At 32.1% G+C, this 27,742-nt stretch overlaps 1 protein-coding gene across 2 annotated transcripts in view; it reads left to right on the top strand.

Moving 5' to 3' along the window:
* The window catches only part of LOC149423770 (endothelin-converting enzyme 1-like), a 101,074-nt gene that overhangs the window by 32,144 nt on the left and 41,188 nt on the right, over positions 1-27,742 (top strand). The window contains exons 1-2 of one of the 2 annotated variants that reach the window (XM_089632109.1): positions 15,066-15,354; positions 21,911-21,975. In XM_089632109.1, coding sequence (XP_089488235.1) covers positions 15,313-15,354; positions 21,911-21,975 — 107 coding nt within the window. In that variant the 5' untranslated portion in view covers positions 15,066-15,312. Of the gene's footprint in view, positions 1-15,065; positions 15,355-21,910; positions 21,976-27,742 lie in introns of those variants that run through there. The other variant, XM_089632110.1, reaches the window with a different exon arrangement.

Here is a 27,742-nt window from a genome sequence, read left to right as displayed (position 1 = left end):
CATTCCCGAGTTGCGAATAACCTGACGATATTTGAAAATTTCCCACTACCACCACAGTAAGCGAAAAATATTTTTTGTGTTGTGATAGAGGACTTAGCCAGCCGAGGAATTGAGCACACTACGTCTTGGCGGGACCCAAACGCGATACCAACTCAGCCACATACCGAATTTCTTAGATGAATAACGGTTTTCAACTCCGTAAAATTTTATATAAAATTCTATTTATTCTGTACACCTGTACGTATATAATGATTTCGTGAAACATTATTAAAGCAGTAAAATTTTGTTAAAGAAATTATAAAATAGAACACATGCAAAATAATAATAAAAGCTTACATTAATATTTATTTATGACGTATATTATTATAGCCTTCTTGAAACTAAATTTTTGAGAAAGTATTGCCAACTGCATCTAATCTAGATACAACCGAGTATCTAAATGGCTCTGTCCCATGATATTATTGTTAATAGAAGCTGGTGCTTAGGAAGGGAGTGAGGAGTTAATATCAATGATAACTTAATAATGGTATAAGCTTTCATCGGAAAGTAGGGTTTTACCTTAATCAGTAGTCGTGTCGCGGTCGGAAGGATTCGGGCGACATCGACAGCAGCCACACCGCCCCCCCATCCTGCTTCCCGCAAGGGAACAATATTTCATACTGAAAGAATGGAAACTCTATTTATATACTCGTATAACTCAATGGTTATTTTTATTTATTTATTTTTTTATTTATTCACATTTAAACCCGCTAAACTACTTATGTAGTTTGTCAGCAGGATAGTAGCAGATTACTGTAGATTATTTTTTAAAACTGAAATGAAAAAGGTAAAATTATAGCAAAAAGTATTACCTAACTGAGGAAAGATAAGTGTATATAGAAACATGAAGAATATTTTTTTTTTGTAACAAAAGTATGAAAATAATAAAATTAGTGTTTCATAAATTAAAAGAAATCTTATGTGAACAGTTTTTATAAACACCAACTAATAATAGTATAAGGTGCATTCCCACACAGTCTTGTGTACATTTGAACTTGTGTACTATGTATTTAAAAATATTTATGAATATTAGAAAATGTAAAATTAGCCAAAGAAACTGATATGCAGCCTACATGGTTACATTCAATTGTAAATGAAATGTATATTAATTTTACAAATGTACCTAATCGAGTCGAATCGAGTTACCAGTGTGGATTAAAAAATAGTACCTACCTAGATTTAGTTATTGTTTTTATAACATACTTAGGTACAGAAAAAATATTCGTATTTCAATCCAGAAATATCATACTCAGCATCCGCGAACATTATAAAAGAATTTTAACTGTACCCAACTATCAGATAGTTTCACAAAAAATCAAATCGTTCTAAGACATGGCACTTGTGTATAAGCAGTACCCCATTGCAAAACCAGATTAGCCCAAAAACATATTCATTTTATTGCACCTAAAATTAAAAATTTACTTTTTCACTTTTACAATTACAACCTTTTATTCATAGAGATCGTGTTGGGTCGAAACTTTAATTATTATAAAAAATAAATCAAATCTTTGCTAAAATACACAGAAATGTATATATTTTCTTCTTATAAGTAAACAGTCCTCTGTAGTAGTATCTAATTACATCGATTGTGATTTGTACAATGCCATACATTCATGCCTTTGTTTTTTTTTGACTGCACCATATTTATATGCTTTTATAAAACTTCTTCTTTCTAAAACAGTAGGTACAATATTTTTTTATGTTTGGTTGATAACTTCCACAAAAAGTCATATTTTATGTTATTTCTTGTTTTGATTTCAGTTATCGTTTTTTTATATTTTCTTTTTATACACAGAATGAAGAAGAAAATTAGAAGTGCTTTCCATATAAATTCGAATGGAGACAAATGTGCCACTAACCTCTCTTATATACTTGTCTGAAATTGAGTATTACCATTTGAATTTGAATTTTTTCCTATTTGAATTTCATTATCATGGTAAAAGACAGTCATAAAAATCCAATCTAAAGGCTAAATTTGGCTTGTATTAAGAACACGAAACACGCCCAAAATGCACTTCTTGTGTTTTGCTCTATTCTATGCGTCGGATCGTTGGAATGCAACTGCAGCAGCAGTATATAGATTACTAAAACAACTCGAGTGTGTAATCTGACTATATTCTTTGATTTCATATCTTTTATCTTCAAAGAAAACGTACACCTTCATTTTACGCTTTCTTCTTAAACCATAGAAATGTTATAATAACCACTGTAATACCCACGCAAAGTCTATTGCGTTGTAGTTTTTTTTACCGCGTAGGTACTGCACTGTGCTTTTTTTTGTACAACTACTATATATATATATATTCAACACCCACTAACAATTTATTGCTCTTCCCGACCGATCCACATTATGGGGAAATTAGCTGATTTAGCGATATTGGAAATTTATAATAAAACAGATTAGTATGTTAGGTTCTTATAATCTACTAGAGGAACCCGCAATGCTTAACTATTGCTAAGGTTTTTCTCGGGCGTGTCCGATTTCTTCCACCATTCGCTACTGTATACTACAATGTTACTGTTAAAGAACTACATTAAATCGACTTTAATTCCAGTCTGTATCTCATTCCTGTGCAGATATATTCCGTTAACTATATATCTGCACCTATACACGGTGTCCGGAAACTCGTAGTACAAGCGGGAAACTGGAGAATCTACACCACATGGGGAACCCAAAAAAACATAAAGTTTTTTGATTTGAGCATTTTCAAAAAAAAAAAAAAAACCAAAAAAATATATTTTTCGGCTATTTTAGGGTTAAAGTTTTTTCTGGTGTTTAGGGTTGAATAACAGATGTTTTAACCCTGCAGAGCAGAAATATTTTATGATTACACCGGTTTAAATGAAGGGTGATTTCAAAATAATGCTTCAAATCCGAGTTTCTTCATTTGTTTTACTTTCAAATAGTTTTAATTAGTTGGGTACTTTGATCTTCAGTAATAATTTATAAGAATTTGATTAAAAAAAAAAAAAAAAAAAAAAATCAACTTCAAACTCGATAACGAAAGCTCAAATAAAAAAAAATATACTACAAAATCGACTCCAAATGTGATGTAGATTCACCAGTTTCCCGCTTGTACTACGAGTTTCCGGACATCCTGTATATTCCTCGGGCGTCCCTGACTTCATCTGCCATTCAAAGAACTCTCTAAACACTCCATCAGAACAATCTTGGAAATTTTCAGCGATATCGGTGGACTGCTTTTCGAGTTTTGCGAGAAACATATGCAGGCTGAATCTGACTAGCTGACGTGTACCCAGTGATGCTGAGGGTTATCCATACAAGATAGACATATACCACCCTGGACTTTTCTGTAGGCCTTTTTAAGATATACAATTCTGTAGTACAATATTTTGATGTATCTCATAAGGTTTAGCCAGCATTATTAATGTAAGCCCTCTAAAAAATAATCTTTTTAATGAAGATTTGTTTTAATCTCGGAGGTTATTATTATTTAATAAAATCCAATTAAATGTTTAATTCATGAACAACTCAATGTTATCATGAATTATGCTTTGAATTGTAAATGTTACGCACTTTCTTTCGGTTTATTGATTCACACTTATTGAAAATATAATGAATTTATGTGTGATTTAGTAAGTCAGACTTTTTCAACAGTGAAAGAAGAATAAAATTTACCGGCAGCACGTAGGTCGTTGTTATAAACAACAGAATGTTATCGATGGGATTACAAAACAGTTAAAAAAATATTTGCTTAAAATGAAGTTGAATAAAAATGGTTTATTTATGAAAATTATTCTCTGAACTTTCTGCGTGCTATGTGTATAATAATTAATAATGAGTGTAATGCATTGATCAAGTATTATCTAGACAGTGACGATTTTGTTGTTAGAAAGGGATCATAAAAATTCAATTGAAACTCTAGTTATCTTTAGCCTAACGGTTTATTGATATCCGGAAAGGATCTTTTTTGCCGAGCAAAGCATCGTTCAATCAGAGACACGTCCGTTCGCCGTCAAATCCGGGCGTATACTAACTGATACGTCTTTACCAGTGTTGCCAACTCAACTACTTCAAAATATGCTAGAGTGATGGGAAAAATATGCCAGAAATATGCTAAATTCCTTTTAAAAAAGCCAAAAAAAGCCAACATAAATTTAACTAAGTATTTATTGAGAAATAGAGTGATGGGAAAAATATGCCAGAAAAATGCTAAATTACTTTAAAAAATGCCAAAAAAAAGCCAACATAAATTTAACTTAGAAATAAAATTAGTGAAATAAAATATCAATATCTTCATCTTCTTCTTCTTCATTAACAGCAGCTGATGTGGAAGGCTGAGAGACGGAGTCGTAACTTTCTTTGGTTCTAATGCAGCGTAGTACTTCGTCAGGAACAGTGTGAGAATAACAGCGCTTTCCTGCTTTCTTTAGGCCAAATCTTACGTACAAAATGGCTTTAGGGTTCTCACCGCCAAAAGATTTCGGAGTTTTGTTTTGACCAGACTCATTTGGCTAAATACACGTTAATGTCCGCATTTGAATGCGGCAATGTTAAAATAGACATTGCAAACTGACATAAATCACCGAAGGGGTTATTATTAGCTGCATCTTTATATTGTATGACTTCATTCCAAAACTCTACAGTGGAAGTCAAGGATTCCCATTTAATGTGAACTATGTTTCTCCATTGAGACACCAGTTTTTCAATCGATATCATTTTTGTTAGTTAAAAAATTGGCTTTTATTATTTTCATGATTCTGTAAAAATAAGCCAAATAAATATGCTATATGCTAAAGGCATAATAGTTATGCTAAACATGGAGTAATTATGCCAAATTTAGCATATATTATGCTAACTTGGCAACACTGGTCTTTACGTCGATACGATAAGTCTTTCGGTAGACGGCATGAGGTAATTTTTTATTTACAAATTCGTTATACCTCACCGTGTTAATTCATTAAAAAAACATCGCCAAAATGCACGTTTAATTTAATATTATAAAATTCAGGCACAAATATGAAAATGCTTTCCGATTATTTTGTAAAGAACTTAATTTGCCACATTATACAATGAAATTATATTCGAAAAGTGATTCACAAGTAGGAGATTTTGAACTTCAACACAGTTATTATAGGTCAGACACTTGGACACAGACACAAGGCTCATGAAAAATTTATCAAAAATATACTCGATTATTTCCAAGGCGAAAATGCGTTCTACTTGCAATATTTCATTACAGCGTCTATAATATTTCCAAGCGATCAAAATTTTAAACCAAAAACACGTGATTTTGTAAGATTTTGCATTAATGAAATGGGATGTACAAATTGCTAATGTTTGTAAACGTCTACGAGCTATTGTGGGTAGGATTTATAAAATAAAATATTTCGTGCCTATAAGTACTTTAAAGTTAATCTACTTATCTCTGGCTGAATCCACTATACGTTATGGAATTACTTCTTGGGGACATTCTTGTAAAACTAATATAAGCTATATACAAACATTACAAAACTCCATTATAAAATTGTTAATCCATAAATATGACAATCAACACAGAAGTAACATTAAATTAATATACAAGTCTCTGAATATTTTACCTGTCAGAGGATTATTGTTTTATAATATTGTAAGTCAACATGTTATATTGTCTGATTCATTGTATAGGGAAAGAGTTTGCCATAAACATAACACAAGATTCACTCAAAATGAAGGACTGGTAGTTCCGAAATGTACTAATAAATATGGTGAAAGAACTTTAAACTATATAGTACCCAAAATGTTTAACTTATTACCAATGACAATTAAAAATAATAACATGTATACTGCTAATGTTAAATATAATCTAAGGAAATGGTTATTGGATAATAATGATCTATACTGATGCCCCTGAAATGGAATTCATATTCTTAGAAAATGGAAAAACAATTATTTTGTAATACCTGACTACCTACCTCTATTTATGAAACTATTGATGTACTTGTTGATAATACTAATTTGTTCATACATTTATTTTTACTTGCTTATTTTATAAGGCTTTTATGTTTTATGTTGATAATACTAATTTGTTCATACATTTATTTTTACTTGCTTATTATATAAGGCTTTTATGCTGCTATTTAAACTTTTCTGCAATGTAACCAATTTATGTAATTATGTACCGTTCAAATTGTATCTTATGAGTGTATAAATGTTGTCTCTATGTCCCTGCTGACAAACTACACAAGTAGTTTAGCGGGTTTAAATGTGAATAAATAAAAAAATAAAAAATTCGCATTGATCGCCCAAACAAACATATTCTTTATCAAAAAGAAAATGCATTGTCTCGCAGTTGAAAGATCGGAAGATACATTGCATTTAGCCTTTTGTTGTCTGCACGGAGCAAATTTGTGTTCTGGCAAGTTCAAACCAACGTTAGCTAGAAGATCAATTTTTTGAAACACGTATTTAAGGCAGTTAGAAATATTATAGGTAGGCCCTCTGGCGGATTTTTTCATAAAAAATTTAATCAGCTACTTGAATATTAAAAAAATATGAACCTTATGAAGCGCTCCGAAGAGGCGGCGTATCGTTTAAAGTAACAATCGATAAAAATTATCCATCTTTTTAAGAAAAACGACTAAGGCTCGGTGTATCTTCGCTGTGTGCGACATTCCTAGCAAAAATTTAAGCGGGCTAAATCGACCGCTTAAGCCTTGGTAAGCCGCATAATAGTTCCCTTTTTAGTCATCGAGGCGCTAGCAGCAACAAATGTCAAATATGACGTTTTCGTAGTAATTACGTACTCCAAATCTCAAGGAAATATATGTAAATTGCGTAATTTTGTCAGTATGGACATATTATATTTCTTTCATCGAGCGATGGGGTAAGTTGATGTTATTAATTTAAAATCAATATAAAAGAAACAAATAGTCTAGTAAGGTATTATAGGAGGAATTTTTCAACGTCAGGACCATAGACATATGAATATTAGTAGACCTGCCCTAAGTGATTAAAAGCGTATTATCCCCACTCCCCATACCGGTTCCATTGGAGCCGGCTGTGCTCGCGTATGGCCTCAAGTGAAATTTGAAAACGTGACGTCATCATTCTTGTGCGAACTATGGTCGAGGCATCATCGGTTCATTTTACGAAATAACACGGCAAAATGTTGACTTGTACTATGAAAACTTGTAAAAATAGATTTGAAAAAGAGAATAAACCCAATTGTCGTATTACATTCCATATATAAGCATTATTTTACTTTATTTTAAGCATATTCACATCGTATAATATATATCAGTTTTAGAAACATATACTATCACATCGAGAAACGTCTGGACGCGAAACACAAAGCTGGTTGGTTGCTGGGAAGTAAATTATGAACATTTATAAAAGTGTCTTAACTAAATACTTAAACGAAATATTCGACTCTGAAAATAGAAGAAATTTATTTTGCCGAATTTGGACTTCGCAAATTTGTTCATAACGTGGCGAGTAATTTGCGCTCCCATGTAAAAATGTCTATTCATTCAAAAACAGATTTTACTCTTAAGAAGTAAATGGTGATATTATAATGCGAGATGCCTATTTACTGTCAGATTGATTTATTGACGAATCACAGTCAGCCTTACTCCCTTCGTTCTTCAACAGTTGATTTTACCCCTCGCCATTATCTTCTCGTCTATTAATTCCTGTCTGTGGTCAGGACAGTGTTTTCAGCGGTTTGTTTGTCATTATACTCCACCGCGTGGAGAAAAACGAGTATTGCAGATTTATTAAAATCCTATTAAAAAGTTGATAGCAGGCCATTACCTAATAAACTATTAGTATTTTCATAATATATCATAACATGTGTTCATGCAGCTGCGTTTACCCCGTTATTATAATTTAATGAAAAAATTCGAAAATATTAGAATTTTTATGAACACGTGTACCGACACCGACATCGCCATAACATATATGTGGTTTACTGATAGTGTATTAAGAAATCTGTCAATTTATTCGTTGAATCAATCCGCCTGCAGTCCCATTTTTAACAGGAATAAAAATAATTTAAAGAGATTTTTAATAAATTGCCAATATTTTATCAGTGACTTTTCTCTGTGCGACCTGTTCTCCATTGATTTCAAAAATTGCAAATGATTATTCAAAAATATGTACACATTATTAAAAAATTATAAACATTCCTACAAATTATGCACACCCAAGCACCTTTAACAAATTCTTATTTAAAGTCATTAACTTAATATCCCATAATATCGCAATGTGAAAGTAGATTAGCTGACAATGAAAATCAAACACGAAATTATCGTGTTGTGCTAAATGATACCAAATACATACAATAGAAATGTCCGTCTTCACCTGAATTAACAAACATTTCTTCTTGAAAAGCATTCGTGTGTGACATAAAACGACTCGATAGACGCACAGTGAAAAGTGCCTACATATACTGCTACCAAAATTCTACACGTCTTTTTACGATAGACTGGTAATCCGGTGAAAAAATTGCCACTCACGTAATGATAGCCAAAAAAGTGACTAAAATTACTGAACTACTAGGCTTAGTAACTTTCTTTCAAGTAGCGAAACTAATAAAGGCAATTGAAATGTTTTCATTTTTTACTCTCTGAACCACGACGAAAATTCGTATTCATGAAAACATTGCTAGATATTTTTTTTTAGTTTCATCTCTAGTAATTCCATAACATGGGTGATATATTTTGCCTGTCTCAATAGGAACTCCTTTGTTGAGATCAGGCTCATTTTATAACAGTTTACAGCAGTTTATAGCATAAATACAGATACCATTACAACATTAAGTTTGAATTTAAAAAAACAAACAGAATCGTACCATTGCGTACTTATAAATTGGTTAGAATAAAATCTTTGATGTTAGATCTGTCTTAGTTGATGATTCGAGACTAGGTATCTGTAAAGTAAATTAATCTGTCTTGGTTGATGAACCAAGACTTGGTATCTAAAATGTAATTTAATCTGTCTTGGCTGATGAACCAAAACTTGGTAGCTGTAAAGTAAATTAATCTGTCTTGGTTGATGATCCAAGACTAGGTATCTGTAAAGTAAAATAATCTGTCTTGGTTGATGATCCAAGACTTGGTATCTAAAATGTAATTTAATCTATATTGCCTGATGATCCAAGACTAGGAATCTGTAAAGTTAATTAATCTTTCTTGGTTGATGATCCAAGTCTTGGTATCTGTAAAGTAAATTAATCTGTCTTGGTTGATGATCCAAGACTTGGTATCTGTAAAGAAATGTAATCTGTCTTGCCTGATGATCCAAGACTTGGTAACTGTAAAGAAATGTAATCTGTCTTGCCTGATGATCCAAGACTTGGTAACTGTAAAGTAAATTAATCTGTCTTGGTTGATGATCCAAGACTTGGTATCTGTAAAGTTAATTAATCTTTCTTTGTTGATGATCCAAGTCTTGGTATCTGTAAAGTAAATTAATCTGTCTTGGTTGATGATCCAAGACTTGGTATCTGTAAAGAAATGTAATCTGTCTTGCCTGATGATCCAAGACTTGGTAACTGTAAAGAAATGTAATCTGTCTTGCCTGATGATTCAAGACTTGGTAACTGTAAAGAAATGTAATCTGTCTTTCCTGATGATCCAAGACTTGGTATCTGTAAAGTAAATTAATGATTATGTTACAAATTTGAAGCAGATTATCAATTTTTAATATTCTAGTATCATGACAAGTATGTTATTTAATATATACAATAGTTTTATTGATTAAACGTAGTAGCGAAGTCCAATTTAAGTTCGCCATTTCGTCTGTACGTAAATTTATTTGTACGTTCCGTTTCCGTTTCAAGATGGTGATCGTGTTAATTATCCAGCAAAGATTCTTCTATTCAAATGTCAAATCTTGATGTTTATTTGGACTTTCTTATAGGCATTTTAATTTTCAATATTATGGTATCTATCTGTGTGAAGAAAGTTTGAAAAAATAAAATCATTGGTTTTTTTGGAAAAAATTGAACAACTCCGTACATGAAATTAAAAAAATGTTACACAGGTTAATATGTAAGAGATCCCAGTATGGTAATAATGTTTGTTATTTCATCAATAGATAATCCTCACGTGTGAAGTAAATGTGTGACCTATTTTCGAAGGAAGCAAACACTTTGGGGTGTGACATTATATATTAAATGAAAAAACACACTTCGTAATATACCACTTTTTATTTGAAATAATAATGACAGCCAACCGGATTTCGCTTATCTCAAGCTTCGTCAGGGATTATTATATTAACTAAAGATAATTACTTTGTTATATATTTACAATACTATGTTATGTTAAACATATATTATTAAACGTGTGTCTGTTTGAATGAAATATCTCGCATAGCCACACAGATAACATGTTGTATAATACCTAGTTCTTGTTTAATAGGCGCCCAAGGCGGAAAGAAAAAATAATAAGTATCTACGCAAGATTAGCTAGATAATAATTATTTTATTCACACACGGTTAAACAGCTTAACTTCTTCTTTACAATTTGACAACAATTATTACCTACATATTCCACAAATTCACTCACATATAACATGTTGAACCAAAGCATTGTGTTCAATCTTTAAAATCCGTTCACTCGATCCTGTTAACCCCAGAATAAATAAATAACCGCGGCCAGTTGTTTCATGGAACTTGAATAGAACTTTCACAGAAAATGAATATTAACTTTGAAATATGATGAATTTTTCAAGATTGGTGAAACCACTAACACTAACCACTAACACTAAACCACTTCACATGGTGTAAAATTTTATGTCGCCTTTGGTTCATCGTGGTCATAGACATTTAATTGATAGACTTGCCCTAACATGAAATCTGCAGCAACGGTAAAAATGAGTGAGGTGAGTAAATTATAACAAATTTGTAAAAGTGTCCAACTATATAGTGTAGCAAAATATTCACTTTTGGAAACAAGCCCGAAGTTTACCCGATTTGGGATTTGTTGCTAAGTTTTTAACGCAGCCAGCAATTTGCCCGCAATTGTAAAAATGACTTGTAATTCGTAAGAAGATTTTATTTTCAATGACTGCGAGTTGCCTGTATACTGTCAGATTCATTTGTTGAATCAAACAGTATCGGTTTGTTCTCCTTTCTCTGATTAGCTAGTCTATCAATTTGAATGTATTTGATCGTTGTAGATACTTTCAGTATCACCCTGGTGAAAGAACACCATTAAAAAAATAAATTTTAATTAATAGCTATAGCTGTGTTTAGTGACCAATACGGATAGTCAGGACACTCCCAACCTTCATCTTCCTCTCCTTTTCTTTCCTACTATCTTAATTCTCACAACTTACCCCAATTGGGCATAACATTGCCCAATTGCCATTACCATACTCTTTTACGGAATTAACTATGAAAAATATTCCGTTAATTTGAATCCCGAAAACAGAGCTTTTCTAACTGGAATAAGTTATTGTCACCTTTGGTTCAACGTAAAAATGGGTGAATTTTTACATGTATTTTTACCACACGTATATTTTCACATTTTAATGTCATGTCGATGACATTACCTCCTACATCAAATTGACACGCAAAGAGTATTTTCTTTGATGTGCATGTCAATAAATTTAATATAAATTATGGTGGCGCAGACTTCATGTGAAGCGAACATTTAAATGTATCATTAAATATCCTATTAGATAGGCTGTAAGATGTATATCCGAATGAGAAGTTAGGTTTATTTCGAAATCAGTTAAAAATAGTCGAATGAAAGAAAACACGAAACTTTCCATCACGTCAAAGTTCGTTTATCTGTATCCTAAATCTGTCAAATGAATTTATTAATTGACTGTATCGAATATATTTTACAAAGAGAACTATTTAAAAATAGATTGTTTTTCTGGTCTGATTGAACAGTTGAACAACATATGTATTTAGGGCAAGATAATGTTAAACAAAGTAAATATTTACAAAATACAGCTCCTAGATAAGAAACGGTGCTAGAAAATGTCCTCTTCGTTATAATAAATACTGTAATGATATTCGAAATCTTCTTTTAAGACAGACTAACGGGTTACGAATAACCTGACGAGATTTGAACATCTCGTACTATCATCATAGTAAGCGGAAAATGTAGCTTGCATCGTGATGGAGGATTTAAGGCAGCCGATAACTCACGACCCCAGGGTGTTATTTTTGTATGTTGGTAACTAGTTGATGGGAAAATAGTTTAGAAGACTGACAAACTTTTTAAACAAGAATCTCTTCGAATTATTGGTAATCCACTCATTATCAATCATTATGAACACGTATTCCGTCATCGTGATAATTCATTGGTATTTTACTAAAAGTTTATCAGGAAATCTATTAATTTATTTTTTAAGAGCCAGCAATCTCGTAGTTTGAGGAGAGTAAAAAGAAGTAGTAAAACAAGTTACACTATTACAATTTTGTTCTGGTCGCTCCTGTGAACTTTTGAAGTTATATAAATATATATTTTTTTAATAAATAAGGTTATTAGTTATTAATAGTATTTATATTGTGTTTTTACATACTGTGACATTTGAATGCTACTCTTCCATGGAAGCTTTAGCTTGTGGTTGGAAGAGTGTAAAATACATTATTGTAGTTATTTATAAGTAATTAATAATAAAATAAGTACATGTATGTTGAGATGTATTAAGTAGAAAGTTAAAATATAATTGTGTTACATATTTGTTAAATACGATATAAATGTAGGTAACTATAATATATCTAAAATAATTTAAATATGAATAAAGACAATATAATATTATTTTTGTTTTTGGAGAAGAAATTGTCATTTATGGGAAATGAAAGAGATTTGATTTATTTTCAAGATCAATTAATGTGGAAACAGTTTTTTTATAAAATTGTCTTTAAAATATTTTTTCACTGTGTTCAAAGTTTTGATTTTGTCATTAATGCTTCTAATTTTTTCCGGTAGTCGATTAAAAAAAGTTCTTCCTAGGTAGGTAGAATAATTTTGTGCCAATAAAGATTTTAATTGTGGGCATGGCAAATTATAGTTGGCGAGTACGATGTTCAGTTTAATATTGGTACTTTAATTGTTGAATTTTTAATGTACAGATCTATAAATGGAGGCACTTGAAATTCTTCCAAAAATCTGTTAGATTGTAATTTATATAATATATATATACATAGTTTCAAGTGATGAAAGTGATTTCTAAACCCATTATTATGTTGGTCGAGAAACGTATAATGAAAACATCACAAATTAATAAATAAATCTGACATCCTTCAACAACTTTGGTGGCTAACGCGTATTCTATACAAGTGTCCCACTTGCGGTACCACGTACAAATTACATACGCCAGTGTCCCCCGTTTGTCAATCGTAAACATTGAACACAATCAATTTATTTTCCCCACAGATTATTGGTGACAACTGATTTGCCTATCATCAAACAAGTTTCAGTTGCACATTGCGCTGATCGTGAGGGGACCACAACTTACATAAAAATAAAATCATTATTACATTAATATTTTAATTACTCTAACATAATGGCGGAATGCTAAAAAAACATTGTAAACTGGATTATATTAACAGATTTAGTTTTGGTTTTAAAGTTTTTTTTATATGAATTCTGCACAAGAATTCCAACTGCTCCCAGTCGTCTGGAGCCAGTGAGACTATGGCATCTCCAATGGAGGTATACTGTTAGGCTGAAGGTAGTGAGTGGGGAGGGGAAGGATACAGGAAAGAGAATATTTAGATTTATTAATTTCTTATTTTATAAAACTATTTTCACATGCTCGGCTGGTATATGAATAGGGAAATTTATAAATGTTAAGTCCAATCGAATTTTTCCTTTTTTACACAAGATCCTGAGTGAATGTGAAAAAAGGGAAATTAAAAATACAATTTAATTTACATAACATATTTTTTTAATGTTTTTTATTTAGTTATAAAATTACATTTTTTTATATCTAGTATAAACCTATTTAACTTATTTGTATTACATTAAGGACACTTTACAATACATCTAAAACTTATCCTTTGTCGTATTTAAGCATAACGCGTAACCCACGAAAAGCAGCATAGCTTTTAGCTTCGGTAATTCATTGATCTCTATTTTAAATCCTTTAAAATAGAGATTATTTTGGATTCCCGACAAATGTGTTTTGGAAGAAAATTTTGTTTTTAAGGATGAAGAGTGATGTATTTTATTCAGAGACATAATAAAATTTGATCCGAAAATTGATAGATAGGAAAATATAAATTTGAAAAGTTTTTTGTCAATTTTCTTGCTCTCTTCTTACAGATAAGCTACACATGGTGTAAAACGTGTTTTTACTTGAAAATATGTCATTTTTGTAAACCTGTTTGACACACCTCCCTAAACAGGAAATCAATTGATTTCCAATGTTTGTTATTAAACAGGGAATGGTATTTTTATCAGGTAGAACAGTTAGATAAAAACGTTTCCACCGATTGAAATAATCAGTAATATTATTGGTATCTACCGCGATATGCACACAACCAAGGCGCCTATAAATTTGATAAAAAAATAACGTCACATGGATATGGACATAGACCATACGTTTGGAAAAAACGGGGTATATCTTAAATGTTTATAACATAAACATGTTAACGTGTGTTGTACTTGATAAAATTACAATTCCATTGTAAGTGTATATTATTAATTTCATAAACATTAAAATGAATAAAGGGTATTTATACCCATTTTAAATCAATTCTCAATTGAACCTGTATTTCAGTTTAAAACATCACAACTCAAACACTATCTGATTTTTGTACCCTCCCCAAATTTATTTTTTTTCCTTTTTACAGCTTGTTACCTTTCTAAAAGTTGAAAACATGTACATGTATAAATAGTACAGACACATTTCGTAGAACTATAAATAAATACTAGAAGGCTTCTACCTCCACTTTCGGCCTACAACTTCGCCACCTAAAATTACCATTGCCTATTTTAGGTACTGGTAAATTTGAATAATGTGTTACAATAATCGTGCCAATCTCAACACCTGGTCACCCCACTCGGGCGGTCCTACACCAGTGACTCAAGTTGACTTTACACTTTACATACAGTGAAAAGGCAACGCATTGGTTCTGTGTTGTCTTTAATATAACCACAGTATTTAGTTATTTAACCAAATCTTTAACATTCATTAAGCCATGAAGCATTTCGCTATATTATATTACGTCAACTGTCTGTTAGTTTGCATCGGTTTATAATAATAACAGTGATATATCTGCCCTTGAAGAGATATGTCCAGTGTTCAGCGTTCGATGTTACTTTAAAAAGTTCAAAGTTTTTAACAATCTACACTCTACAGTCATGAGTTCTGTTGTGATGAGCTCATCCTATTCTCGTCTCAACGTTGGTATATTTTGAATTCATTATTGGCTTATACGGTTGTGTAATTGTAATGTATTATACTAGGAATTTGAATTCCATACACGGTATTAATGTTTGTGTTTTAAGTTTGTTTTTGTTTCGCGGTTTGGTATTGTTTCACATTTTACAGCGATTTTAAAAGCCACAGGATGTGCTGAGGTTTGAAAATATAAACAAAAGTACTTATTCATGCTGTGTTTATCTAATATAAAAATGCGTAAGGTGTATAAATTAGTGGTTCAAAAATTCGTGTACTCTCTAACATGACGTCGTGTTATTTTGAAGGGCTAAAAGCCTATTATATTTGATAAACGTTTTGTATACGAAGTTGAAAGATGAAATTTGTTTGTCTATGGTGAAACTGAATTTACACATATTTTTAGTGTATTGCGAAAATGAGATGCATCTCTCACTTTTTTTAAATTGACTAACAATAGTCCATTTAAATCTGTCACACTGTTACGTCAAGTACACAAACCGTTAATAGTTTTAAACCGTGATAGAAAAAAACGGTTCATTCGTTAAATATAACGCTTTCTATCAGTACTGGAACTAAATATTATGGCGTTAATAAATTCACTATTAGCGACACCTACTCATAACGAAATAATACGTGGGTAGCTAGCAGATATTAACCGAGTTGAAAAAAACGGTCAATAACCAATAATTTAAAGTATTCGATTCAATTTGCTGCAAAAAGGTTTTTACAGCTTTTTTTTCAAAACTCGAATAAAATATTCGTATTTATTAACTAACTTAAATAGTTGTAAGAATAATGGCATTGGTTTCAATCGCACTTCATCGCACATGAAACATACAAATGGTAGAAAGGCTGGGGCAAAAACAGTTAAATACACGCTTTAAACAGCACAGTTGTTTTGTTACAGTATTTCCGTCAGAGAATAAGGTTCTACCGTTACGCGTCACACACGCCTTTCATCTCTTTCTGACTTCCACATGCTCGATTACGTATAGGTTGGCCGGTGTTGGTGTGTTTTGTTTTGTTTCTGTTTTTTTCAGTCCCAACGATAGTGAAATTAACGACTCTCCTTTCTCTCGCGCTTCGAACCAATTCTTGTTCGCAGATTGCAAAAACGTAAACAAAAACAAAGTGATTATAATGCAGCCGAAGAATAAAAATTGCAGGTTAACAACTCCGTAGCTCTTTATAGCATAAATTATTAATCAAACTGGTTGCAGATATAGTAAACCGTGTACCTAAATTGGTAGTCGCGTGATGTGTTTGTAAATATTAAATAACATGGTGTAGTCTTACATAAAAATTAATTCATTACTATGTTAAGAGTTAGAATTTTAAATTGGATGCTTGTAAGCACTCACGAAAGGAATTTGCATTCTTCGAGGCAATAACCATCACGATATGTTAATTACGATATGATACGATTATGATAAAATTGATCTGACACTGCAAAAGGTGGGAGGTAATATTTTAAATGGAATACCTACTAATCAGTTTTAAGTTATAAGTTAAAAGAAATTAATGATTTTGTAATTATATTATATTCTTGCTAATTAGCTCTTGAATACTGATCGAAATGTAGGTAACTGGTAATGGTGCCAGGTGACAGCCTCCGTGGTCGGGGAATAAGGCTACTAGCAATCCGAAGGTCGCGGGTTCGAACCCCGGCGTGGGAAGGTAAATTTTCATTGATGAATTTCATTTATTCCAATTTATTCATTTAAAACAGTATATAGTATGCTAGTGGCCCGTTTCAGAGTGGTAGATACTTTCAGTATCGAGCTGTTACGACCACTGTTCAGAATTGAAGCGTTTTCTTGAAATGGCTTTAGCCGTGTTTGGTGACCACATCTGAATAGCCAATAGACACTTCCTCACAATCCTCTCCACCATCACCTTCCCCCTACAACCTTCAACCTCACAACACACTCCAATTGAAGATACCATAGTCTCACTGGCTCCAGACTTTTGGGAGCCGTTGGGATATTGTGCGGAATTCGCATAAAGAAATAAAATTAAAATGGTTTTTGGCACTTCTTGATCAATATATCATATGATACAATAACTTTCTAAGTTACTTTTTTTAAAGTAAAGTAGATACAATGTTAAAGCGTGGGGGGAGCCAAAGTGTTTACATCTGTAAAAAAATCTTTACTGTACCAAAAGTTTATTATTTTTTTAAGAATAAAATTTGAAGCATTAAATATTTAAGATGATAGTAACTATCATAAGATCGGGGCAAATTAAACTCATCGTTAAAATATATGAGAAACACAGCTGTTTGAGCTCAAGCCTCACTTGTAAAGTAGCTGAATCTGGGGCAAGTCATCTAGAGATGAAGATATCAAGAATAAAATAATTAATCAAGCCGTCGTAATAAATCGGATGCTGATGCAATAATTATAATTATTATTATATTTGGTTGATTTGTGTAGCGCCGTTTTTGTGAAAACTAACCTAAACGGCGCTATACAAATATATAATGTATTTCTACAATAAATATGATCTATCTTATTAGTAACTATAGACTCCACAAACTATTATCAATTTATGTCTAACAGATTGCATCCACCGGTTCGTCGATCACCAATACAAAACTATATATTATGTACAATGCATACTGAAGCTGCGTTAGAATGATAATGTTTACATATTTTTTTTTTTAAATTACACATGTTGATTAATTCGTAAAAAATATTTATTTTTGTTAGATGGAAAAAGTTAATTCTCTGAAGGTTATAGAAATAAATAGGAATATGACGCTAATTATATACAATAAATGCATTAATGACGGATTATTTCACAGAATTTTAACAAATCATAAAATTTGTCTGTGAAAGTTCTGTTATCATTTAATCGTGGGCCGGTTTCACAGTGATTGGATAGTAACAGATCTTAAATAAGCTTTCTAAGAACTTAAATATTAATACACACGCAGTAATAAACACTTTTCTCTGAAATTAGATGACATTAAACTTTACATAGATAGTATAGAACGTATCCAAAACAAATTTATAAAATATATTACCTACAGATTCAACAATAATTTTGAGTGTACATTTGAAACTTTGCAGCGAAGACGAGCAGTAGCTGACTCAATATTTATACACAGAATTTTAAACAATGACATTGACTGTACTGAATTTCTGTCCCTTATTAACTTTAACATACCTTTGAGACGTACACGACATACAGTGCTATTCCACACGCTAAATTATAAAACAAATGCAGCATCTAATTCGACAATTAACTGAGCTCTTCATACTCTAAATAATATTTGTCTTAACTCTAACATTGACATTTTTTCGGATTCACTGCCCAAATTCAAACGTGGCATCATGTCAATAATTTAAACTATTCAATAAAACACACACACGCACACACGAACACTCATACATACATTACACACGTCACACACACGCCTATAAACTACCAATTAATAATTAATAGTAATTAAGGAATAAACATACTTAGCAGACATTACAAGGAAACATATCATAGGTACACAACATGAATTATCTTATTCCTGTATATTGTTTCAACTCTGTAAATCTTGTACCGTTTGTTTCTATAATATAATAAATAAAAAATAAGGCATTTAATATACGAAATAAATTTCGGTCCTTCCCAACCTGTGGAGAAAGGTTCAATCCTCAGTAAAAAACAGATTTTTTTTTTTTAAGTTGGCTACTAGACGGCCCAAATGACGATTTGGCGAAAATTAAAAAACAGATGATTTTTTTCACTGTCTTTCAAGGTTCAATCCAATCGAAATTATCATGACATATTTATTATAACAATGTGTATAAAAATGTTGATGAAACTATTATTCAACGTGAAGGTAATTTTGCTCTGTAAATATCCACTTACGTGTTTATTTACAAACAAACTAATAAAAACAGCCTAATCATAGACGTAAGTAGGCTATTTGCATTAAAAAAATGGTTATGAACGTATGCTCGCTATTTGCTGTGTCACTATGTTTTCCTTGACTTGGAACATCACACAAATCTTTTGTTATAATACTTATGTCTTTAATATTCCTTTATACACATCACAAATCATTTTTGTTAACATAGTGTGTGTTTTAAAAGGTACAGTTAGTAGATAAAACAATAAAGTATTTTCATTGTTTTTTTTTTATTCTAAAAAAAAACGAAAATATAGATATTTTTATTTTATTTTTATGTTTTTATTCGTGAATTCGAATTCCGGGCGACGCGACGTTAGTGACTGCCGTTTTACCAGACATAGGCGTTTTCTATGCCATAATGACGTTGTAGACAGTTGGAACCGTTTCGGGATGTGCGGTTTTAGATAGTTTTTAAAATCAATAATTATGAATGATAATTTTAAAAATACATATTTTTAGTACAATGGTCAGAATCTGAAAAAGAAACTTTAAATATTCCACATATTTATTACGGTATTTAGTGAAAATATCCCATTGATGAATGAATTTTTACACTTGTTTTATTTTTCAATTTTCAAGTTTAGTCCTTTTTCTATAAGTGGTTAAGGTATAGTAGACCCAGAGAGGGGTCATACGTCATCGAAGAACGTTCTCTTCCTTCTCACACGTCTTGTGTTAAATCGAAAAAGACAGAAGATACTAGAACTATGTCGTCACATACATACGACCTCTCTCTGGGACTACCACACTCTTATCATTGTGTATATTACCGTTCTTTAGTTGTTATTTTTACTATGTTTTTTTTTAAAGTTATGAAACCTTTCTGAACCTTACGTGAGTCTTTTCATGTTTGATGATGTAGAATAACTTTAAAATATGTGGTGCTACTTCAAGGTTAAAGGGTTACAAGGCAATAAGGGCTTATCATTTCAAGTTGAAGTGATAAGCCCTTTTTGTTTGTATTTTGCTGAAATTGTCCTTACTTAACATTATCCATGTTATCACAGTTGAATGTTCTTACATGGCATGTGTGAAAAATGTTTTTTTTTAAGTCTACAGTAGTTCTATTTAAAACCTGACAGTCTTATAAATAATAAATAGGTCGTAGGGTTTAAACCAAGATAGCCCTTGATAACTCAAACAGACAAGGGTAAAGAGTGTTTGTTCAAATAGTTGTGTTTTAACGTCTGAAAGAAATGGACCATTTTAGATAGTCCGTTGGTCAATGCATTGGTGGTCACCTAAGTACGCAGTAACTGTTACCGACGGGAAGTGGTAGAATTCCTTTCAAAATCTTGTAGTCCCATTCACTGGGCCAATGCAGTTTAATTATTAAGAGTTATATCACATTTATTGCTGCTGAATTCTTCGGCCAGTTCATCTCGTCCTTCATGACGGTCGCACGTCTCGTTCTCAGGAGTAGCTTGATGTTCAAGAGACACTATCGCTGTCTGGATGACAGTACCTGGATAACCAGGAAGGAAAGTGTGAGTTTTCTCCTTAACTCGGTTACTTTCTCTTAATGATTTCATCAAATTACATCAAGATTCATTAAAAAAATCATAATGTTTTTCAAAGTCTATTTATTCATTGTAATTTTTAGTAGAAATGTTTTTTTTTTTATTTCTTTTGTGTTTGCCATTTGATTTTTTTAATATTATTATGTACTTGCAAAGAATCCATTCAAAATTATTATGACACATACTCGTATTTATTATAACACAGTAGCTGTAAATTTTGATAAATGTTTTATCCAACGTGATAGTAATTTTGCTCTGTACATACTATTTACATGCGCATTTATTTACAAACTTACAAAAACTGCCTAATCATTAACATAAGTAGGATATTTGCAATTTAAAAAATGGTTGTGAACGTATGCTTTTATAAATGCATCATTTTCATCGGATTTCATTGAATTTTGTGTTCATTCATTAAATGTTCATCGGATTTCATTAAATTTTATATTCATTCATTAAATTTTCATCGTATTTCATTAAATTTTATGTTCATTCATTAAATTTTCATCGGATTTCACTAAAATTCTTAAAAATCATTAATTTTCGTAATTTCATCAATTTGTTCAAATTTCGCAGTAAATCGAGAAAAAAATCAGGATTCCGTAAATATCGCAGAGAATGTAACAGTAAGCTGAATGTTGCTTTCACAATCATAAAAGTTTGTTGTTGTTTTTTGTAAACGTGTGTTTTTTTGACGAATTCGCTTTGTTCCTTCCCGAATAAAGCGAATAAAAAGATAACTGTTTTGTATTATTCCTTAAACTACAGATATGATCTTCTGGAGTGGACAGTTAAATTCACCTAGAATCACTATTATAATTCCAATTAATCTTGTAATTATTTGTTGGGATAAAAGATCGCAAAGAAAGAACGATCTTCATATTGCGTTTAATTCTATAGTCTAGTCTCGGCTATTTGAAAGAAGTTAATTATTCCTAAAAACAATTAAAGGAAAACGAATCAACTAAAAACAAAGTCTAGCCGAAATTGCTATTTAACCGCGAAATCATTGGGAAACTTACGATGCTACTTAAAGCCACGCATTTTTTGCTGATAATTTCTGCTATTTCTAATACTATTTCAGAATAATAAATTACCATTAAAGCTTATCTCATTGAATTGCAGGTGACTGACATCGATGCTGAAAGTCACCAAACCACAATCAGCGCTTCGGCGGCTGAGAAGAAATGGTAAGTTTCGTTTTATATTAAATATTTATTTGTAATTGGTTCTACAAAAATATGTGTTGGTACCTTTTGTTTTGATCCAGACTTAATCCTTTTATTTGATTTGATGTGTTGGTGATTTTCTGCGCGTGGTTTTAATGAGATTAACGAGGCAAGTTTAATGGCTTATATAGTACTTCGTTGTTTTTTTTTACAAGTAGTGTCTTTACAAGCAACACGTAGGTGGTATATTTTAGTAGAATATAGAGTATGGATGTCTGTAACGTCTAGAAGCATGAACATTATAAGATACTTTGTATTTCATAATTGAAAGTCCGAGTAACCGCAGGTGACTTTCATATTTCGCTCCAAAAGAAAGATAGTTTATTTGGACGATGTGATGCATTTGAATGGCACGTTCGTTCGTACTGGCCATTGTCACGACCGACCAACACATCTCAATCCACTAGAAAGGCGAAGTATAGCGGAATTCGTTGGGTTTTTTTCGGAGGCTCGTGTCTGATGGTTGGTGACTCGTTGAAACGCTTTAAGCCTTACACACATTACGCTATATTATTCGCGCATAATTTGGGCGTGGCATATACGTTTTATATGTTGAGGTGACACACTACACTATAATCTTACTCAGGAGAGGGGGTCAGATCAATTGGGGAACTGCCGCATAATATCATTTCTTTGTATGAGATCTGTCACTTTAACAGATGACAGCCGCGTAATTACAGCGCTCCGTAAATTGTTCTGACTCCTTCTCCTACCAACAGGGATTCGCATAATAATCACGGCACATCATCGTCGCCACGCCCATACTTAACACATCATCCTTCAGGTGCAATAGGGCCGGCCCTGCACAGAATATAATCATCACATTATGTGATCTGTTTTTTTTTTCAAAAGGGAACCATTCACTTACGCCTTTTCATCTGAACAAAAAATAGTTTTGCCTGGCGTTAGGAAGTCAATTAACTTTAAAATAATTCAAATTTGTATACATACTCATAAAGATTGTTCAACACAAAAAATGGAAAATTCTCTTACGGTTTTTTATTAAGTAATTGGAATTATTGAAAACTTTTATTTTTCGTAAACTGGTAATTTAAATAACCCACATCAGGTAGGTACCAATGTTAAGGGTTACCGTTATAATACTCATTTGTAATGTATGTCGTTGTCACTATTTAATTTATTCTAGGGTTATCACATACACATATTTAGGGAAAATTTCTTCTTTACGGCTTTAAATTGTGGTTTCATGCGTTGGGAGTTATATACTTTCTGAACCGGGCAAACTTCGGTTGGTAGGTCCGGGCCTGGGGTCAATGGTAACGCATTCCTCGGCATATAAGGATTACTTTTCTGTTAAACTCGGATTGAATTGATAACTAGCATCAGTTCCGTGTTGTGATTTCTCCTATGGGGGAGAAGGAATATAACCGATTGTTGTATAACTTAGTACCTATGTATCTGAATCTGTAATTCCCGGCACTGGTCCCTGGAAGTACAAGAATGATCTCACTATTTGATATGTAAAAAAGTTATATCATGTGAGATGAACCCCAAAATACAGTTGCGTGAAATAATAGGTACCTACTAGGTACTAGGTTTCATTCGTTCTTTCTGTATATACATATATGTAAAACCTATTATTTTTTATGGGATACCAAGAGTCCCAAATGCTCTCGGAGTCAGTATGTCTACGGCATCCCCGATTTGGGAATGTTGTAAGGATGAAAGAAGTGAGGAAGGGAATGTGGTAGGAAAGAGGAAGGTTAGGAAATTATCCGTAATGACTTAAAAAAAATACATTTATTTTTTCACTTTAGACATGGCCGCTGTGCACGTGAACGGGCACTAAGGCAGTCACGCGAATTAAAAATATATTTCACTGCAACAATAATGTCAATACTAATTTTTTTTTATTTTTTTTTTTTTTATTAAAACACAAATAACATTGTTTACATCACTTTATGAAGTGATGTAAACAGTGTTATTTGTGTTTTAATATAAAATAAATAATGCCATCACAAAGTGAAAAGCAGTTAGAAGAAGTTTTCTTCGAAAAAAAGAAAAATCAATACTAATTCATTTATAAACTATTTTTACCACGCCTACCCGCTTAGATAACCAGTATGCAGACGTTGCAGATATTTTTAATAGCACTAAAAAAACGTACAAAAAACATTGAATGTATTTTTTAAACCCTTGCGCTAATTTTTTTGGTTTCGGGAATAAACATGTATTACGCCTAGAGACAATTTGTTCAGCAAATTGAACAAATTGGCTCTTTGTTCGCTTTTGGCAACAGCTCATATCGTCTCATAGAAATAGTCATAGTTAAACATATACACTAAATGGTGTTAGAAAGAAAAAAACACAAAGCTTTATGTTCAAATACAGATGTTAACCACAGAAAAATTAAAATGTACACTTCTATGAAACCAAAAGTTTCGACCACAATTTGAGAAAAATTATGAAACTTTGTGAATTTTTTATTAATTATTTTCATATGAAATAATAAAAGTGAGGTAGCAATAATGTTCACAATATATCTGTCTATTGAAATGTATGTGTTTTTTTTCGTTATTATTGATTTTAGTTCAGTGTTTAGACCAAAAAACGTAAGGTGAGCCATTTTTAAAACTGTTCATGTTTGATTCCAAAATTTTAGCATTTAAAAAAATAAATGTTTATTTTTAAATCGTATTTTATCGCCTTTAATTTATTTTTCGGATACGTTCAGAAATATTCCACTTATTTGGATTTTATTGCGAAGCGGAAATACACACAGATTCTCAGACTTAATAACAGCATCTTTAAGAAATATAAAGGTCAATATACAAGAGGGCTGAAGGGTTAAAAACAGTTATTAGTTTCCATTTTTGAAGTGAAACTTCTTTACGCGCGTCATGCAATTTCGAGGACCGGAGTAAAACCGACTCATGACCGAAACGAAAATGCGGGTACCCCCACCACCGATTAAAGTTCATTTGATCTAGTCAAAGTTTTGAAGTAACATATAAATGCTTCTTAGCTCATCCCGACAACTGGCGTTGGTGGTGTAATGGTCAGCATAGTTGCCTTCCAAGCAGTTGATCCGAGTTCGATTCTCGGCCATCGCACATTATTTTTTTGTTTTTAACGCCTTTTTCATTCAATATCTTATTTTTTAGTAGGTCAGAACATTTTTTAAAAGAAAATAATATTGCAAAATAATAAAAACACTTATCTCACTGTGATAAAACATTACTCCGCTAGAGCGCGCTTTGCGTTATTGTTTTGGATTAAAATTATTATCTAATCCGTATATTATGATAATTGTATTACATTTATTTAATTAATTTATTTATTTTGATAATATGTAATAATTTACAGAAAAAAAAATTAAAACTATCTCCCTCTGATAAAATATCCGTTCGCTAGAGCGCACTACGCGATCTTGTGTGGGATTCTATTTCTGTACATTGTACATTATTTTTAAAAATATATTATATTTTGGGTGTGATGTAGGTAACATTATAAAACATAACAAGCTCTCATATTTTCAGAACCTACATAATATAATCAATTTATGCGGCTTTGCTTACAGTTGGTGCTCAGCGTGGTTGGCTTTCAATCAGTTAAGCGAGGTTCGATTCTCGGCTGTGGCATTTTTGAAGTGAAACCTTGTTGAGGTGGGGGAGCCGCTCACGAACGTTCTCTCTCTTCTCTTCTTTCCTCTCTCTCAGACACCAGCGAACTGCGCCACGCCAAGCATCAGCTGAAACTAGAAGTTTCACTTCTGTCTTGCGTAGGCTTGACACACCCACTTTTTTATTTTCTATGATACATCCTCATTGTATATCTTAGTTAATTTGTATCACATCATTAATATAGAAAAGCGATATCCGTTAGAGCAGGTATGCTGTCAAGACGTTTTCACTTTTGCAGTACAAACGTGAAAAAGATACTATTCAACGCATTCTATACATCTATACACGTCAGAACTGTGGGTGGATCACATTGCACCCCAGTGGCATAAGATAAAAGTCGCTTACAAGAATGCTTATCGTCAACTGTTCCGCCTACCGAGATACTGCAGCGCCACTGAAATGTTCCTGGAGGGTCGATTGCACTCTTTCAGAGCGCTTCTCCACCACTACGTGGGAAGTTTATGGCGCAGACAACGCTAATCAAATAACACAATCATTACTGCCATGGTTGCCTGGATGGAGTCCCCTCTGATGACCCTCTGGAGACGGGAGATGTCCAAATGTCCTCAATAAACAGCTACTTACACACATTTATGTGTTTCTACCTAATCGAAAATGAACAAAATTATATAAAAAATTAAACAGAAAAGTCAGTTCGTTTTATAGCAGCCACCAAACAGGATGTAGGTACAAAGAAAATTGTCATCAATGGATCAATGGGACTCATAATTTATAATTATTATCATTTTATAATAAACCTACACATTTCCTTATCATTTTGTCAGTTCAAGCAGTGAATGATTTACAGACTTACACACCCGTCACAATCCCATTAGTAACTCATCGGAACGATCCAATTATTCTAATCAAAAATATTACTATCGTTTTCTACAAGTTTGCATAAGGTAGTCGACACATTACGCTATTCGCATCATGGCTTGCCCTATTTCAGCATATTTCTCACCATACACTATCGATGGGAATGTAATCTGTCGGCCCCATAAAACGCAATTGAGAGAAGGAGAAATTTAACGCGATATCTATAATTTTCGCCACTCATTTTAAAAATAGAACTAATTTTGAATAGATTCCCGGAAGGGACCAAGAGATTCTCATAACACATCTACATAATTTATGTTAAAAATAAACGTCATTAATATTTTGCACGGCAAAATAATATATAATATAAAATCAACTTTTTTTAAATACACTCTTTTTGATTTGACTGAGGATTGAACCATCCTCCCCAGGGACTGGCTCTTCTCTCTGTGAACTTTGAAAATTACTTTTAAAAGTAAAACAAAAAAATGAAGATTGAACCTTTCCTGGAGAGACTGACTAAAGTGATTGAAACGCGCTATCACTTAAGCCAAATCCCAATTTATTTCGTGCATTTTGCTGCAATTTTTTTAATGTTATCCAATTGCCACCAAAATTTGACAGAAAGCATTGTCATCAACAATGAGTCTTTGTGCCGAGTTTCAGCTCGACCAGGTGTCGGGAAGTGAGTTATTTCCACTTCCAAGATTCCACTTCATCCATTAAATTATTCATTCATTGAAGAAAACAAAACCAACATTCCAATAGATAATTCGATTCAAGTCGATTAAAAATCTTCACTCATTTGTACTACATTCTGGTACTAATCTATGGCCTATTCATTTAGATATTTATTCTTCGTGCGTATGCAATTTTTTTATTTGGTTCACTGGGTTAATAATCATTTTCAGAATTTGCTATATACGTGTGAATGCACTGATTAAAAATTAGTTGGATGAATAAATGATAAGTTTAATTTGATATATTGTTTTTATGTGATCATTTTTTGTATTCAAGTACCTACTTGTATGAAAAATAAAAGGTTATTTCATGTTTGTATACACTAGCGCAGACCCGTGAAAAAATACGGGATATTATAATTGTAGGATTTCTGAAGCATTATTTTTATTTCAATTCCTACATGCGACCGCATCTTTTTCTGGTTTTTCTGTTTCTAATTTTCGTTTGAGAGTCGTTCATATTGTCTTCATTAATTAAATATTACAATTTGAGGTTTTACTCATTAATTTATTAAAAAATAAATT

The sequence above is a fragment of the Hesperophylax consimilis genome, chromosome 5 (assembly GCF_061612785.1).
Source record: "Hesperophylax consimilis isolate HC1 chromosome 5, BYU_Hcon_1.0, whole genome shotgun sequence".
Classification (NCBI taxonomy): domain Eukaryota; kingdom Metazoa; phylum Arthropoda; class Insecta; order Trichoptera; family Limnephilidae; genus Hesperophylax; species Hesperophylax consimilis.
Note: the sequence above shows the minus strand (reverse complement) of the source record. Positions and strands in the feature narration are given on the sequence as shown.